This window comes from Hibiscus syriacus, unplaced genomic scaffold, assembly GCF_006381635.1.
Source record: "Hibiscus syriacus cultivar Baekdansim isolate YM2019G1 unplaced genomic scaffold, ASM638163v2 tig00111402_pilon, whole genome shotgun sequence".
NCBI lineage: Eukaryota > Viridiplantae > Streptophyta > Magnoliopsida > Malvales > Malvaceae > Hibiscus > Hibiscus syriacus.
The window spans coordinates 8,661,995-8,678,674 of record NW_024063082.1 but is presented as its reverse complement, the minus strand read 5'-3'; the positions used below and the strand labels follow the sequence as shown (position 1 = coordinate 8,678,674).

Sequence of the window (16,680 nt, the reverse complement as noted above, 5' to 3'; positions counted from 1 at the left end):
CCTAAATTTTATTCTAAACCCTAAATTCCTTTTTGATCTCAAATTTCCTTTTTCGTTTCTCTCTTCTCATTTCCATCGTGACTTTTCAGTTGGAGATGCATGGGAAATTTTAATCTAACTTTGAATTATGTGGAGGTGTTGACTTGACTAAGTGTCAATTGAGAGAAGATTCGACCAAGGGACTATCGGGACCATCAACGATTCAAGGTGTAATGTTAGATACAAGTCATCTCAGGTGAAGTATAGATGTTCGATGAAATGCTTGTGAGAAAAAATTGGGTTAAAAATGCAGAGCTGACAAATACTACTAAGATGAACTAAGTGTCATTGTTGAAAGTCACCAACAAAGCTAGAATTATTTTGGTGGCATATAATAATTTCTTCGTTTAATCCTTGTGCTTAAAGATTTTCCAACAGGTGATCAAATATAATGAAATCTCAAACAACACACCACCTCTCGTTTGATTTTTTGTTCTTCAATTTTTTGCCATGTAAAATTGTAAACCCAAGCAGTGTTCTATCTTTCAGTTTTTTATTTACAAAAAAAAATGGAGGAATAATTGCTTGAATGCAACACCGATTGTGTTTATTTCTTAGTCTCTCCCCTCACTTGCAAGAAGGTATTTATTTTTTCTTTTAGGCTATCCAGAATTAAGCTTTTCCTCTTTCACACTTTCCCATTTTCAGCTCGCATTGTGTGTTTTTTTGTTGAAATTTTTATGTTTCTGGAACTGCATGTCAATGATCTAGATATTCAGTGTTAGTTTTGAACCAAAACCATCTAATTTTCTTTCTTTCTTCTTAATCAAACTTTAGTACTCCTTATGAAAGATATTCAGTCCATCAGAATATAAGTGAAATAGGGTCCTAGGCTAAATTTTATCAATCTTCTTGTTTGGTTTTTCTTTAAATCATGGAATTGGTTGTGGGTATCGACATAGTGAAATCGCCACGCTCAGTCCGAGAGACTGTTGGTACTAGTTTAATTGGAATTGTATTGATATGACATGTGGTTTTCGGCGTCTTGTGAGCTCGCATTCTTTTTAATAAGTTCATGTTGATTATAGGACTGATATCGTGAACGAATTAATTTTTTACATGTTTTGGAAATTTTACAGTTGAATTGTATTGAATTATAGCTTTAGAAGACAATTATGCATGCACGCAACTCGAAAGGCATCATGACAGGATAATATATTTGGAGCAGCTACTTGACCCTGTCATGATGCCTTTCGAGTTGCGAAAGAGACTGAGAGATGAATGCACTGTTTGAATTTCATTATATTTGATCATCTGTTGGAAAATTTTTAAGCACAATAATTAAACGAAGAAATTATTAAATGCCATTTATACAAAATAATTCCAACTTTGTTGGTGACTTTCAATAATGATACTTAGTTCATCTTAGTAGTATTTGTCAACTTTGCATTTCTAACCCCATTTTTTTCTCACAAACATTTCATCGAACATCTATGCTTCACCTGAGATGACCTGTATCTAACATTACACCTTGAATCGTTGATGGTCTCGATAGTCTCTTGGTCGGGTCTTCTCTCAATGGACCCTTATTCAAGTCAACACCTCCACATAATTCAAAGTTAGATTAGAAATTCCCATGCATCCCCGATTGAAAAGTTACGCTGGAAATGAGAAGAGAGAAGCGTAAAAGGAAATTCGAGATCAAAAAGAAATTTGGGGTTTATAATGAAATTTAGGACTATGTTGTAAGTTTTAAAAGTTGGGGGAGCTAAATGCAAGTGCCTGAAAAGTTCAGTGACCATATTGCAAACATACTAACAGCAGTGTAGCGGTGTCAAACGGTCAGGGAGCATATTGCAAACAGACTAAATGTTGGGGGACTGTATTGCAAGTTTTAAAAGTTGGGGGCCTAAATGAAGCTTTAGAAAAATTCAGTGACAATTACTATATTTTACCCTAATATTAACATAATAATACCAATTATTATCTGAAAGAAAGATTATTTTAATATTTTTAACAAAATTACATCTTTATTAACTAGTTCATTAATTTAATTAAAGATTAATGATAGTATTAATATAAATGGTATAAATTGATAAGTTGTTAATTATTATATTATTTTTATGAAAAAAATTGACTTATCAAGGAACAGTATGAATCAATAAAAAAATTGAGACATCAATTATAGAAATAAGTTTATTATTTTGTATATTGTCAATAAAAGTATTTTCACCGATGAGATTAAAATCATAATATGTGTTTCATTTATTTATTTTAAAATTTAAATTGAAATTCTTATCACTGTTTAAACCATGCTTGTGAAATAAATTTAACAATTACATACATTATAATAATTCATATTTATGTATGAAATCTCACTTTTATAGTTTTCTATTAAATATTATTGATAAATCATAAATTATTTTGCTTGAAATATAAGATAAAAGAAAAAATTTATAAATATTGTTCAAACTTTAATTTGTTAATATTGTTATTGTTATAACATTAGAATGGTCATGATTTAAAATTATAAATAATTTAAATATTTTAACATATATATATATATATATATATAAAACAACATATATATATATATATATAAAACAACCTCTCTTCATTTAATTTTTTTACAATAAATCCCAAACAGTTGATTTAATTTGATTCCTAGTCTCTCTCATTTCGTTTATTTTTGACTTTATTTAAACGAATTTAAGTCTTAATTTAAAAATCAGAAAGAACAAAGAAGAGAAAGAAATAGAAAATGAAAGACATAAGAATACTACAAGAGGAAGCATATTTCCCATAGTCTTTTTTCATTTTTTATTTAAAAATAAAAAATAAAAACTTGAGGACCTTCCCTTATCAAAGAGTTGTCTTCTTTATTTTAACCACCTTTTGAGCAGACTTATGACCGTTCATTGGCAAAAAGTTGAAAGCTTTTAAATAAAATACCACTTTGTATTTATCCCAAACTTATATTTAAAAAAAATGTAGTGTGAATATCTTAAAACAAAGGGGCCATTAAAGAAGATTTTATAATGAATTACGGGTTCCATTCACTGGCATTACTAATTCTCTACTAGACTTTGTGTTGAAGCCGAAGTCTTGTTATCCCCATACATCATGTTTTAGCATTTATAATAAGTGGGTAAATATACCTAACCATTTTGCCACCCATACTAGTTATAGCAATATTTTTCCCATGCTGATCGAAACGCGTATGAGGAACCAAAGGATAAGCAGATGCAGCAGCAAAGTCACATAACGACTGAAAATCGAAAACTCAATACCCGTTGCATCCATTGATGAAGAGGCATGAACAATAGATAGGCAGCCATGATTCTACAATGCAATTCTCCTAGTCCTCAAGGATAGCATCCACGGATAGGTCAAATCATCTAAAAATGCTATTACATTACACTAGTCGGCGCGTAACACCATGCAGCTTATAGCATAATTCAAGAAAGAACAAATCCGAGCTGAAGGGCCGTCGATTGCCTTCTTCAGTCACAAGTCGAATCAAACGCCTACCAGAGCCACACACTTGACACCTGAACCCCAGGGTATGTTCTCCCCTATACCGATTGCAAAAAAGATTCAAGAATAAGATTTAACCACAGAAGGCGATATTATTACAGCTTAACAAAACAGAAGATTTTGTATTATAAAACGTTAGTCATTATGATTGACTGGCAGTTCATTTATCCAACTTCAAACCACCAGAAAACTGAATAAACTATTTTTGTACAATCCCATGATGCATCAATCCTGCAGCTTTATGCACCTTAAAAATGAGATGGATTCAAGATGAACTAATATAAACCATCAACTCTGATGTCACGATTAAACTATTCACAAGAGATAATAATCAAAGCATTTATCCCCTACCCAACTAGCCTGGAGTTATAAACATTGGGCTCCAAAAATGTAAAATAACAGCTGCTCCTACTCCTGCCATTTGAACTTAGTGGTAGCATACATGGTAATACATATTCAGTTATTTCATATCTTACACCTATTAGCTGCCTGTAAATACCAAAACCATTAACCATACTTCTCCACTAAATGAATTTAAGTGCAGGAGGTGAAAAGCAATTCACTGAATCTGCACTCTCATTTTCTCCATAATGGTTGTGCAAAGCCAGATGAGAACTGTCATTGTTCTAACATCAACAAGTTAAAAGCTTTCATACAGATAAGTAATACCTGAAATTTCCAAGAAAATTTTGCAGTGGAAAAACTAAGTTGAATGTTCCTTGCTTCCAGCCACTTCAGGGGGAGACGACTCCATTTCAGTAGTTGTAGAAACAGTTGATTTTTCCTCGCCATTAGTTGTGGGAACAGATGAAGCTTCCTCACCCAAGGTTGTCAGGATAGTTGAAGATTCTTCACCAAAGGTTGTGGGACTGGTTGCAGTTTCATCACCCAAGATTGTGGTAGTTGGAGTTTCCTCAGCCAAAGTCGTCACAATAGCTGGAGTTTCTTCATGCAAGGTTGCAGGAAGTGTTGCAGCATCCTTGTCCAAGGTTGCAGGAATGGTTGTGGTTTCCTCAATCATGGTTGGAGTGGTCTGAGTTTCCTGACCCAAGGTTATGGGAATAGTAGGAGTTTCTTCATTGAAGATTGGAGGAAGAGGAGTTTCTCCACTCGAGGTTGGAGGAATGGCCGGGGTTTCTTCACTGACAATTTCAGGAACGGCTGGTGTGTCTTCGCCTAAGGTTCTGGGAATACTAGGGGTTTCTTCTGCACTCAAGGTTCTGCAAACACTAGGGGTTTCTTCTGCACTCAAGGTTCTGGGAACACTAGGGGTTTCTTCTGCGCTCAAGGTTCTGGGAATACTAGGGGTTTCTTCTGCCAAGAGAATGGCTGGTGGTTCTTCACTCAGGGTTCTGGGAATATTAGGGGTTTCTTCTGCCAAGGGAATGGCAAGAGTTTCTTCACCCAAGGTTCTGGGAATACTAGGGGGTTCTTCTGCCAGGGGAATGGCTGGTGTTTCTTCACACGAGGTTCTTGAAATACTAGAGGTAGCTTCGGCAAGAGGAACATTTGGCGTTTCATCGGTCAAGTTTCTGGGAATACAAGTGGTTTCCTCCGCCAAGGAAATAGCTGGAGTTTCTTCACCTAAGGTTGTGGGAACAACACTAGAAGTTTCCTCTGCCACAGGGTTGGCTAGAGTTTCTTCACCTAAGGTTCTGGGAAAACTAGGGGTTTCTTCGGCCAAGGGAATAGCTGGAGTTTCTTCACCTGAGGTTCTCGGAATACTAGGAATTTCTTCTGTCAAGGTCACAGGATTGGCAGGAGTTTCTTCACCAAAAGCTGTGGGAACGCTTGAAGTTTCTCGACCTTCAGTAACAAAGCCTGAATTTTCCTCACCCAAGCTTACATTAACAGTTGAAGTTTCCTCACGCAAGTTTGTGGTGATAGTTGAAGTTTCTCTGTTCAAGGTTGTGGAGAAGGGATAATCTTCCTCAAATGTTGAAACCGTTGAGGTTTGCTCACTAATAGTTGTGACAACTGTTGAAAATTGTTCGCCTACAGTTGTAGCAACCATCAAAGTTTGGTCACCAATAGTTGTTGCAACATCCATTGTTCCCTCAACTGCAGTTGTAACAATTGGCAATGTTTCTTCATACATGCTTGTGGAGATGGGTAATGTTTCCTCATACATGCTTGTGGAGATGGGTAATGTTTCCTCATACATGCTTGTGGCGATGGGAAATGTCTCCTCATACATGCTTGTGATGATGCCTGACGTTTGATTGCCTAACGAAGTCGGATTGGCCAAACTGCCCTCACCAAAGGATGACTGAAGTTCATCATGGAAAGTTGTAGCAATAGGTAAAGTTTCCTCACCGAGGGTTGAAACCATGAATGAACCTTCCTCACCTAGGCTTGGAGGAAAGTGTGAACTTCCCTCGCCCAGGGATGAGGCAACAAGAGCATGATCCCCACATAGGGATGAAGACATGAGTGGATTCTCTTCTGCTAGGGTTGGAGCATACAATGAAGCTTTGAATGATTCAGATATAGTGTAGCTGAGTTGATAATTTACAGCCACATGCCCAAAGATATTGAACTTTCCAGCACTATTGTAGGCAACTTCAGCATCAGACGATCTTCTAAAAACAACTCTTGCACGGCTGGTTTCCCGATCGACTTCTGTTTCAGATTCCTTTAACGGTCCGAAGTGCTTGAACATCTTATTTAGCTTTGTCTCCGAAGGGACAGAATTAATATCAGTGAAATTCATGACAAGTTCTGCTGGAGCCCTCTCATCAACATAGCCAGGGGGTTTCTGAGTGGTCAAATCGTGATTACCAACAGAATACCGTTTTCGAGATTTACGACCTTTTTGAAGTGGCTTCTCTAATTGAACAGGCACTATTTGATAATGTCCCCTTCCATTTCCATGTAACGGTTGCTCTTCAGAACCATTTTGAACTACTCTGTCGGTCCAGTAAGTATCATTCATGTCCTCAAACTCGAAAGTTTCTGGAGAACCAAAAATAGAATTGGGAGACTTTTTCCTTTTGTCACCTACTTTGTCCCCAGGTTGCTGATCCACAACAATTGAATCTCTGAAATTACAGAAAAAGTTGACAATTGAACTAAAAGAACTTAGCCTTGGATTGCATGCTGCCTCGTGAAGTTGTGATAACAACTCCTCTAGTGATGAGTAATTTGACATATAATTCGTCATCTTTTGCAGTGCATCATCGAAATTCTCAATGGGAGCATCAATTCCATCTGCAGCAGGATTTTCACTGTCTCCATCAATCTTGGGTAACATATCACCACTGGACTTCAGAATCGATGGAGATCCCGTCATTTGACTCGCAGCTCTACGGATACATTCACCAATTTTGAAGGAAGGCTTTGGGAAATGAGGTGGAGTTTGAGAAACTTTGGCAAGAGAAATTGTCTTCCTCTCGTATTGCATCGAGTCCTCGAAGGAATCAACAGCTTTTCTTTTCTTTCCAAATGATGATGAAGAAAGCTTGTTAGCCATCCCGTCAGGCCCATTTTCAGCGTCAGGAGAATCAAATGTCTCACCCATCAATTCAGTCAAGCTTCTTTCCTTTTTACTAGGATACAACCCATCCTTCAGATTATGCTTACGCTTAAGGTAATAGCTTCTCTTAGTTTTTGAAGTTTCCTGGCCACTGGAAATTTGCTCACCATCGGTATCCAAAGTAGTACTATGCTCAGTTACCTCACCAAATGCATTTTCTTTTCAGAATGTGAGGTATTTGTTTCATTTTCACTTAAATCTCCACAGGATTGGAATTCAGGCAACTGATGATAACCTTTTAAACAATAGAAAGCCAACAACTGAGCTTTAGCAATCACAAGGTCAAGTCGATCACCCCCAGCAGCTGGAGACTCTGCTAATGCTTTCATATAGTTAACCAATTTATCAGGTTCGAAAGAACTAGCACTCAAAGACTTATCAGAAACATTTCTTACACTTAATTCTTGCTGAACACCTGCATTCTCAACTTTTTGGAATTTTATTCTGTCAAAAGCATCCTGAGGTATGCAAGAGCAAGCTAGTCCTAACTCTGTCCGTCTAGACACTTCTTCCAAAGAACAATCGACTGCATTCTGGAATGCTTCTGAATTACTCTGCTTCTCAATCTGAGAGAAATGAGGTCGAAATGGCTTCAAAACAGAAGCTTCATTCCAAGCAAATGTCCGATCCCCGAAGTAGGCAACCAGATAAGTATCCTTCTTATGATACTTAACCGCCTTCTCAGAAGCATCTGAAGGATCAAAGATCTGTCCTGGCCACCATGGATGGCTCCTCACCTTTCCCCAGACTAAATCAGAAACAGACAATTCACCTTCCTCTGATGGAAGCTGGTACCTAACTTGATGCACCTTTATTGCACTCGCAGACCTCAGAGCCATTCGTGTAACAGTCTTTTCATCAAAGTTGGTTGGCTGTTCAGGATCAGAATCTTGTTCTTCAACTTCCATTTCTTGCAATTGGTCTAAACCATCATGTTCATCACTAGAAACTTGTTCTTCAACATCCATATCTTGTGCTACCCTTGAATCATCCTTAGAAGCTGCATTCTCAGCTAACAGATCTTCATTTACCAAAGAATATGAGGAATGTACTTGGTTTGAAACATTGTTCAGAGATTTTGAGGCTTCATGATATTCAGAGCCAACACCCGCTGTCTCAATTTCAACAGACTTTCTTCCGCTTTAACATCTTTATCGGCATCAAAACCAACATTTTTTGAATCAGGAACCTGCTTTTCAACTTCCATTGCAGCCCCAAGACTTGAATCAACTTCCTCTGCTCCATCAATTACTGTCGTAGCCTTTATGTTTTGGTCATTTCCTGAGCAAGATAAAACTTATCCAAATCAACATTGTTGTAACCATACGTGTGTGTGTTAGGATCGACTTACACAGTGTAAAACTTCAAAGTTTTACACTTTTTGTGGATCCTTGGATTAACTGAATTTAATGGGTGAGATTAAAACTTTTAAGTTAAGGATAATCCAATTCTCTTTCTTTCCCATAAAAATCTCCTCATTTCCTACTACTAATCTCAACCATCTGTTTTCACTTATCTAACGATCCAAAAAGTGTAAAACTTTCAAGTTTTACAAAGTTCTACAATGTGTCAATGGATCTTGTCTATATATATATATATGTATATATGTATGTATGTATGTATCAACTCTAGCAATTTTACCTGCTGCATGATTTTCAGAGCTACAATGAGGAATATCAACTTCCATATGCCTTTGTTCAGAATCAGCACCTTGCTTGTCAGTTTCCTTGTTTGTGTTAACCTGCAGAAGAGGGGGAAAAAGATTGGCTGGTTTTACACATTAGAGTTATTAAACATTGGCAGAATCAAAATCTTGAAGTACCTTCTCATCCAATCCACTTTCAACAACCGATTCAGTTGATTGATATGAATAAACCGCATCTGCATGGTCATTGTAGAGTATTTTTCAGTGCTACCCACCTACTCTCAAAACTTCATTGCTGTCCTTCAACTTGAAATTTCAAATTATGATCAAAAGAACTAATTTTCATACCTTTAGTCCCAGAATGGAGAACATCTTCTGCAGTAATCTGTGTCTTCACATCTGATGAGTTATCATCTACACCGACATCAGCAGCTTCCTTCTTTGTGTCAGATATAGTTTCACAAGAACCATCCAGAGTATTCAAATTGTCCCCATCAACTGTCAATGCAGCTTCCTCAACAACCTTAGTTTGATCAGTTGAATCTTTGGATATAACGGATGAACATTCGACAGCTTTCTGTTCTCCACGGTTTAAGTCATTACCATCCAAATCACTAACTTTTTGTGCCTCCAAAGTTTGATTTGCATCTACGTCACCTTCATCCCTTCCGTCGGTATTTTCCATATTCTCACCAGCTTCAACCTTAGCACCACTAACCTCATTATAGGCCTCTGCTTCACCACAAGAAACCTCACTCCTAGAACCCAAATCACCAGCTTTGTCACCTTCACTATTTAAGTTGAGCAGATTACCCTCCATACCAACTCCGCCAGAGTCACCAGGACCATGAACCGCTTCATCATTCAAACCACTCCTAATCATACCTCCATCTCCCCCATCAGTAGTACAAATACCATCTACATAAACATGAGAACCCAGAACTTCCACCATTATATCATCTCCATTACTAGGACCCTCTTCCCCTCCTTCCTCCAGCCGAATTTGACCCTCACAAGCCACCGTCTCAATAATAGTTTCGCTAACAGTTAATGAAGATTCTGTAGCAACACTCAGGGAACCGTTTTTCTCTTTAGCCTCATCCATTCAATAACCGACCTGCGTATTTTTCAAAATCATTCGGAAATTAAAATTAAAAGAAAATTAAAAAATGATAAAATACACATTTTTATACCACATAAAATTACAGCGATAAAACAAAAGAGAGAAAGAAATTAAGCTATAAACGCAACTACAGTTCACTGGCAACAGCTAAAAAATATGTAGCATTACTAATAAACCACCCTTCTCTTTAGTTTTATCCATATAAGAACTAATCTGGGTATTTCTCAAAATCAATAAAAAAAAAGATCCAACATTGAAAATTTCCAAAATAAAAAATAAAAATCAATCAACCCAGCAAAAAAACTTAACCTAAGACTAACATAAGCATGAAACTGAGAAATCGCAGGGGAAATGGAAGGAAAAATATATATCAAAAGACGAAATCTTCAGATCATAAATTACGGGGGGAAATGAAAAGGTGGAGATTTTATGTTTACCTTGGATAGATCTCGGAGGGAAACTCAACAAAAGGGGGGCTTCGAGGGTTTGGGGTTTTGGAAGAGAGAAAAGAGAAAGTACTTTCTTCTGTTTTGTTTGGTTTTTCGGCAAACAGAAAAAAGAAATATAGTATATATGATTCCAGTGTTCTCCAAAGAGATCCAAGGACAGTAAACACATATTTCAATACTGTTATCATCGCACGTGGCATGTTTCCATTGGATTTTCTGGGGGCTTGATGACATTTTTTTTACGGGGGATAAAGGCTTTTTTCCTTTTCTGTACATTTGATGAATAAGGAAAAATCAAACTGTAAACAAGTGATACAAGTGATCTAAGATGAAGGGGGTCAACTGTTTCGCATAGTTTTTAAAATAATGATAATAATTATGTATATATTTTTTTGCAATTTATTATTAGTGTATATAAATTATTACTTTTATGTCTAGTGCTGTATTTGGAATCAAATTAAGTCAGAATTTAAAACTAAAGATAAATTCTCTCCTCTATAATATTCAATATTATATTTTACTAAAAAAATATTAAACTTTTCGTTATTTGATTCCATGCACGTCATGGTTCTATTGCTTTGGCTCGAACGCTATACCTCCCATGGTGGGAATCTGGTTTACGGCATCCAACCAAGACCCTTTACACTTCGGCCTACGAGATAGATTGTCCACGATGCTTGGATTGCTTAAATAGTGTTGAGTTAGTTCACTTTTGGTCATTTCAAAAACGATGATGACATCATCCCTTTGATTCGAATGTCGACAAACAACAATGTTTTGCATCGTTTCTTTCACAATAATCGTCTCGATATTGTTCACGGGATCATTAACCACGTTCGTGATGTTTGTTATAGAGCCGCCTTCGATAATATAATGAAACAAGCATTTCATGGTCCAATGGCTATGCCGATATTGTCAAGTTTGGGGTTCAAGGGTTTAATCCTAATGATGTAAGCAGGCATTAGGGCTCAACGGAAGTGCATGAACAATGACATGGAGGAGAATAGTAATAACAAAGAAGTTGATGCAGGTTATAGAACTATTTTCATAACACTCTGAAGGATGAAGTGAGAGACTTCTTTACCAGGTCTTTATACTTAATTTAGCAAAATAATTATAAATGCCTAGATTTTAAAAGAATCTCCAACATCTTAAAATTACTAATCCAGAAACGCCTTAAAAGATAAAAGAGTTAAAAATCACATCAATTTTATCTACCAATTCACTGGTTCATAATTGACAGTTTCATATGATATGAATCAATGTTCAGTTTAATGTCATTTAGACCACAAATTCTTAATTAAACCAATTTGATTACTGTCAATGATTCACTTCAGCATTGGAAGGAAAATAATATGAAAATTTTCCTGCGTTTAATTAATTAAAATTCTTCTTAATTCCAAGATCCAAATAAAAGTTTTTTTCCCAACAAATTTATAGGTTTCAAATCTCATCAATTACAGAAAAAACTTGGCAAAAATAAAATATTAGTTCATTTTCTTTTCCTCAAAAAACAAAACAAATATATGAAAGCTAAATTCCTATGAACCCATATCATTTACAAGAATCAAAATGGTGATGTAGTTAATCTAATCGTTACAGCAAAAGCTAACTAGAGATATTAAGTAAATTTACAGCAAAAGCCACTTCTGATGAGAAATTGTTTTGACAATATGAAAATTACTAACCTGTATCCAAGGGTCATAACGACCTCTTGATGAGGTCATAAAGAGAGATGACGATTTCGGCGCTTATCAACACAATGATGAGCCACTCCAGAAAATCTGATTTCCTATTTTGAAGAATTTCTTGAAGAAACCGAATGTTGTGCTGTAAAAGCAGAAACAAAGGGATATCACACGTTAGAAGCTAACCATGTACGATATCATTTATGACCATTTTCATTGTGTATATCTATGGGACATTTCCGCATCTATGCTTTTCATAAAGACGACATTTCTAAGAGAGCAAATATCATACCTCAACGAACTTCAACTTGAAATCAAGACCTGCAAATCTTTGAGTTAATTCAAATTCATCTCTTACAAATTCCCAGATTATGGCGTATTTGGCATCTTTCCAGGCAATATCTGATCTGTTAAAACCCAGAAAAAATGCATGAGCTCCAAAAGTTATTCCTATTTATATTTTTATCCCATTATGAGATGAATAGAAAAAAGTGATGTGAAATTATTACAAATTCATTGGAAAAAGTAGCCTTAGAGAAAGTTCTATGGTCACGATACATTATGGGGGTTGATTACCTTCTCTGTAATGGGTAAAAAAGTTACCTCTCAAAAAGTCCGAGCTTAAGAATCACGTCAGCAAGATTAGAGTTTGCCTTTCCCACTATCTGAAAAAGTTTCTTGCTGTCCATGGTAAATGTTCCTGTTTTTTCCATCCCACGATTTATGTCGGTAAATTCCGCAACCATCCCATCAACCTAAGGAAAAAAGTTTTGATTGTCATTATCAAGCTAAATGTTCAGAAAGCAGACATGGGAAATCAAGCACTACACACCTGGCGCACATAATAGTCGAGAGCAATACTTTGACCAAGAACACTTCCAATGGTACGGATTCCATCAATATCCAAGAACTGCAACATGATGTAATCCAATCCACCTTGCATCCATGTATTTAGAGCAGGCATCTCTCTCACTTCATACTCTGCTCATAAAATATCAAAAAGAAACAAAACAATTAAACAGAACTCCTTTATTGCATTAGCTTCTGCATTTCTTTGTTCCTTATGAAAGTACAAATCTAATCTCTGATAACAGGGTCTAGTCAGAAAACTGAATGATAAAAACATAGCATCAAATGAATGAGTTATTAAGAAGAAATCCATTGAAAACAACAGTAAAATACGAGGTAGATACCCAAACTATCTCAATTCCCATCAAAACCCATTTAACATATCTGTATGTGTATTCATGTGCATGCATTGAAACATATATATATGAGAAACCACAATGTATCTGGTGAATGCAAGAATGGGACATGCATAAGCAGAAGAGAAAGAAACTGGCAAGAAATACAGATAATATATATATGTATAATCTAAAAAATGGAACTTATGAACTCACCATCCTTTCTCATTTCAGGAAGCAATCCCGATGCATGTTTTTCAACAATTTTCAGATACTGATCCACATCACATTCACGCACATTAAACAACACGATGGAACCATACTGGAACACCACCATGAAACAGCAGTTACTTCCACTTATGAAAACACCAGGACCCTGAAAAAAAAAAGAAAAAACAAATTCAACAACATACTTTATTTGATTACTTATACATCACATTCCATGAAGAGACTGGAGAATACTAAGATGCATAATTTGCATGATAGAGCCATTGCTTTCTAGAAAAAAAAATAGTCAAGAGTATGCAATGCCTCATACAATGATGGTCAAATCTCACATCTATTCAACATTTTCATGTCAAATTAAATAAATGATCTATCCAGAAACATTTTAACAGAAAACTGTTTATAGGATGCAAATCAGATGTTGTATCTGTTCCTCCAGTTGACATTAGGTAATTTAAGCTCTAAATGTAACTCAGACGGCTAAGAGATATATGCCACTTAACACAATTCCCGGGGGAGAGAGGAGAGAGATTGAGAGCAAATAAGCTGCACACAGATAAATGACATTATGACAAATCTCCAAATAAAATCTGCCTTATAGCAAGGGCACACCTCATCTTTACTGTTTAAACTAATGCATGCATGAATAATTAAGAAGTTCCTTATTCTTCCACTTTTCCGATATTTCATAAGAGATGATATTAATAAGCTCTAGGTTTATTACATAATAAAGGCCTTTCAATTTTACTCGCAAAATCCCCAAATATGTCATCCCTATAACAAAAATGGAAAAATCTTTTCATGAAGTTGCAGCTAGGGATGGGTATGGGGCTTGGACCCGACCCTATAGGATCAGATTTAAAAAAATCGGGTTCAGGTCACGCTGAAAAATATCTGGCCCGAGATACTAGTATAATTCTCCCTCATATATTTAGGGATAATTACTATATTATCCCTCTCCATTTTTTCAGTTACCTCCCTATTTTTACAGAATAAAAAAAGGGAGAAATAGGGATAATTATTATAGTGACCTTTCTATATGTATATATTCTATTATCCCCTATTTCTTGAATAAAAAATGAAGAACCTTTTTATTTGTTTAGGTCGGGGAAGGGGGGTTTAATCCCAAAATTCGGGTCGGCAGGTCAGGTGAAAATCACCAAATGTCATGTCGGGTTCAGGTAGAAGCTTTAGATTTTGGGTCAGCCAAAAACCCTATACCCATCTCTAGTAGCAGCGTAGTGAAAACAACAGCATCCTAACCCTCCTGACACCAAATAAATAAGCAGTTAAACACGTTTAAATAAAAATATACAGCAATAATACATATCAGAATAAACTTTGAAGTTCAAGTGTTAAACTCAAGAATAATCTCATTTGAATGTTCATTGATGGTTCATAGGAACCCCCCATCTTTGCCTAATTAGCTTCTCTTTTCCTCTGATTACAACAGTTATGTGGATGATATGTATAAATATTATATAAGAAACAAAACCTCCATCACTTATCAGAAAGAATTTTTTAAGGAAAAGCGATCATCAATTCATCATAAAACATAATTGTAACTGATTAGAGTAATTGATCTTAGCTCTTAATAACCGAATAAATTTGTTACAATTAACTTACAGGGGAACAAGAAAGATCACCAAACTTCAGAACAACATAGTTAGTCATTCGTGACGTCGGCGGTATAATATTCTGCTTGTTCTGCTCCATCAATCCTCTCAAATCCACACTACACCCAAAAGGGGGGAAATCATTTAATTGAAGCTTTGATTAGTCTGATGATTTAAATTAAAGCTCAATAATCAATTGAAAAGAAAAAGCAAAATGAATTAACAAAAACCAGGTAGAAAAAAAATAAGCTCGAACTGGAATAGAACGTTTAGCGCCTTCTTCCACCGCTCCATCATCGCCGACTTCCGGGCAAGAAACCGCGTCGTTCCAATCAACCACCATTTCCGGTTGCTGAGTCGAGAACGATGAAATGCATCTGGAGGTGATACTTCGGCTGGCGTTGATGACGCCGCTGAAAGACCATAAGATGGTGGTGGAGGGTGATGAAGTGGCGACTGAGCGTAGGGTTTTAGAGGTAGCGAAGAAGAAAGCGGAGGGTTGGGATTTAGAGAGAAAGGGAGAGAGGGAGAGGAAGGAAGAGTAAGGCAGCGATTGGGTGCGGGTTGAACGGACGGAGAACGAAGGTAGTTGGCGAATTGAGCGCCACATTGTCTTCGTTTTTTTTAGACGAACTGGTACTTCCTCTGGCTTTGCCATTTTATCATGCGACTGTTACTTTATAAACATATATATTTTTTTCATATTTGGTATATTATTTTCATCAAATTCAATTAAATACAAAAAGTGCATGAATTTGATTTAATAAACTTTTTGATATAATAATAATAGTAATTAAAGGTTTAAAGGATAACCATTAAAATATATTTTTATCAAATTAACTTGAGATAAAAAGATTGAACGTTTTAATTCTTCAAGGCTTAAATATACAAAATGTGATTAATTTATGTTCATTTTTTTAGTTTAGCGTCTAATGTTTGTTTCGTTTCAGTTTGGTGTCTAACGTTTCATTATGTTACTCAAAATGGTCAAGCCGTGACAGACCGTTAGTTTTCTCTATAAAGTGACACGTATTACAATATGATAATTTTAAAAAATTTATATAAAATAAAAAAAATAAAATTATATATTTTTAAAAAAATAAAACACATTAATTTTGAAATAACCCTAAAACTTTAAAAACCTTTTATTTCAACCTCTAAACACACGTCGACTCTCTCCCTTTACCGTCGACGAAGCTCCACCCGACCTCACCCCCCTCCGGCGACCAAAACCCCCCTCCGGACCAAAATCCCTATGAAATCATGATTGATCAATGACCAATCAATTGCAAGTTGACGTTTTATACCCCGCGAGCTATGATGAAAATCGCAATCCCAAACGATTTCGACAACAACTACGACGACTTATAACTAGGATGATGACAAGAACTACGTTGGCGGCGGCGGTCGTGGCCAGAGAGGGCGGCTTAGTGTTAGGATTTTATGAATTTTGAGGCTTTTTTGTAATTTAGGAATAAGGGTAAATATAATAATATTTTTAATATTTTCTTTAAAAATAAATTTCAAAATTACGAAATTGTGACATGTATCACTTAACGAAGGAAACTAACAATTCATCACGGCTTGACCCATTTTGAGTAACAGTATGAAACATTAGGCACCAAACTAAAATGAAATAAACATTAGGAACTAAACTGGAAAAACAAGCATAAGTTGGATACATTTTGTATATTTAAGC

General features: G+C 35.9%; 3 protein-coding genes across 5 annotated transcripts; all 3 read right to left on the bottom strand.

Moving 5' to 3' along the window:
• Positions 1-3,248: 3,248 nt before the first annotated feature.
• LOC120161554 lies at positions 3,249-8,116 on the bottom strand. The gene is given in 4 exon segments (XM_039171780.1): positions 3,249-3,554; positions 4,186-4,979; positions 5,073-7,210; positions 7,213-8,116. Coding segments are annotated over 3 exon segments (3,705 nt in total). The 5' UTR covers positions 8,020-8,116; the 3' UTR covers positions 3,249-3,554; positions 4,186-4,219.
• LOC120161555 lies at positions 8,080-10,388 on the bottom strand. Of its 2 annotated transcripts, none has more exons than XM_039171781.1 (6): positions 10,257-10,388; positions 9,510-9,813; positions 9,045-9,413; positions 8,874-8,932; positions 8,693-8,792; positions 8,080-8,332 (listed from the first exon to the last, which is right to left on the bottom strand). In XM_039171781.1, the coding sequence occupies exons 2-6, from the start codon at positions 9,799-9,801 to the stop codon at positions 8,121-8,123; spliced, it is 1,032 nt and encodes a 343-aa protein (XP_039027712.1). In that variant the 5' UTR covers positions 9,802-9,813; positions 10,257-10,388; the 3' UTR covers positions 8,080-8,120. The 2 variants fall into 2 exon arrangements, with proteins under 2 accessions (XP_039027712.1, XP_039027713.1); XM_039171782.1 differs by having other exon boundaries at positions 8,080-8,335; positions 8,699-8,792.
• Positions 10,389-11,797: 1,409 nt separating this feature from the next.
• LOC120162003 lies at positions 11,798-15,620 on the bottom strand. 2 transcript variants are annotated; one of them, XM_039172199.1, is made up of 7 exons: positions 15,212-15,620; positions 14,992-15,100; positions 13,357-13,516; positions 12,789-12,937; positions 12,560-12,711; positions 12,249-12,363; positions 11,798-12,098 (listed from the first exon to the last, which is right to left on the bottom strand). In XM_039172199.1, exons 1-7 carry the CDS (start codon positions 15,589-15,591, stop codon positions 11,970-11,972), a joined length of 1,194 nt encoding a protein of 397 aa, XP_039028130.1. In that variant the 5' UTR covers positions 15,592-15,620; the 3' UTR covers positions 11,798-11,969. The 2 variants fall into 2 exon arrangements, 1 of the variants encoding a protein (XP_039028130.1); XR_005519521.1 differs by having other exon boundaries at positions 11,957-12,098; positions 12,249-12,358.
• Between the last annotated feature and the right edge of the window lie 1,060 nt (positions 15,621-16,680).

Coding starts and splice junctions, on each gene's coding strand:
- LOC120161555 (XM_039171781.1), bottom strand. CDS start 9,801: ATGGATGAGGCTAAAGAGAAAAACGGTTCCCTGAGTGTTGCTACAGAA. Junction 8,933..9,044: donor TCTCCATTCTGGGACTAAAG/GTATGAAAATTA, acceptor ATGACCATGCAG/ATGCGGTTTATTCATATCAA. Junction 8,793..8,873: donor AAAGTGGATTGGATGAGAAG/GTACTTCAAGAT, acceptor CCTCTTCTGCAG/GTTAACACAAACAAGGAAAC.
- LOC120162003 (XM_039172199.1), bottom strand. CDS start 15,591: ATGTGGCGCTCAATTCGCCAACTACCTTCGTTCTCCGTCCGTTCAACC. Junction 12,712..12,788: donor TCGACTATTATGTGCGCCAG/GTGTGTAGTGCT, acceptor TTTTTTCCTTAG/GTTGATGGGATGGTTGCGGA. Junction 12,364..12,559: donor AAGCTCGGACTTTTTGAGAG/GTAACTTTTTTA, acceptor GGGTTTTAACAG/ATCAGATATTGCCTGGAAAG.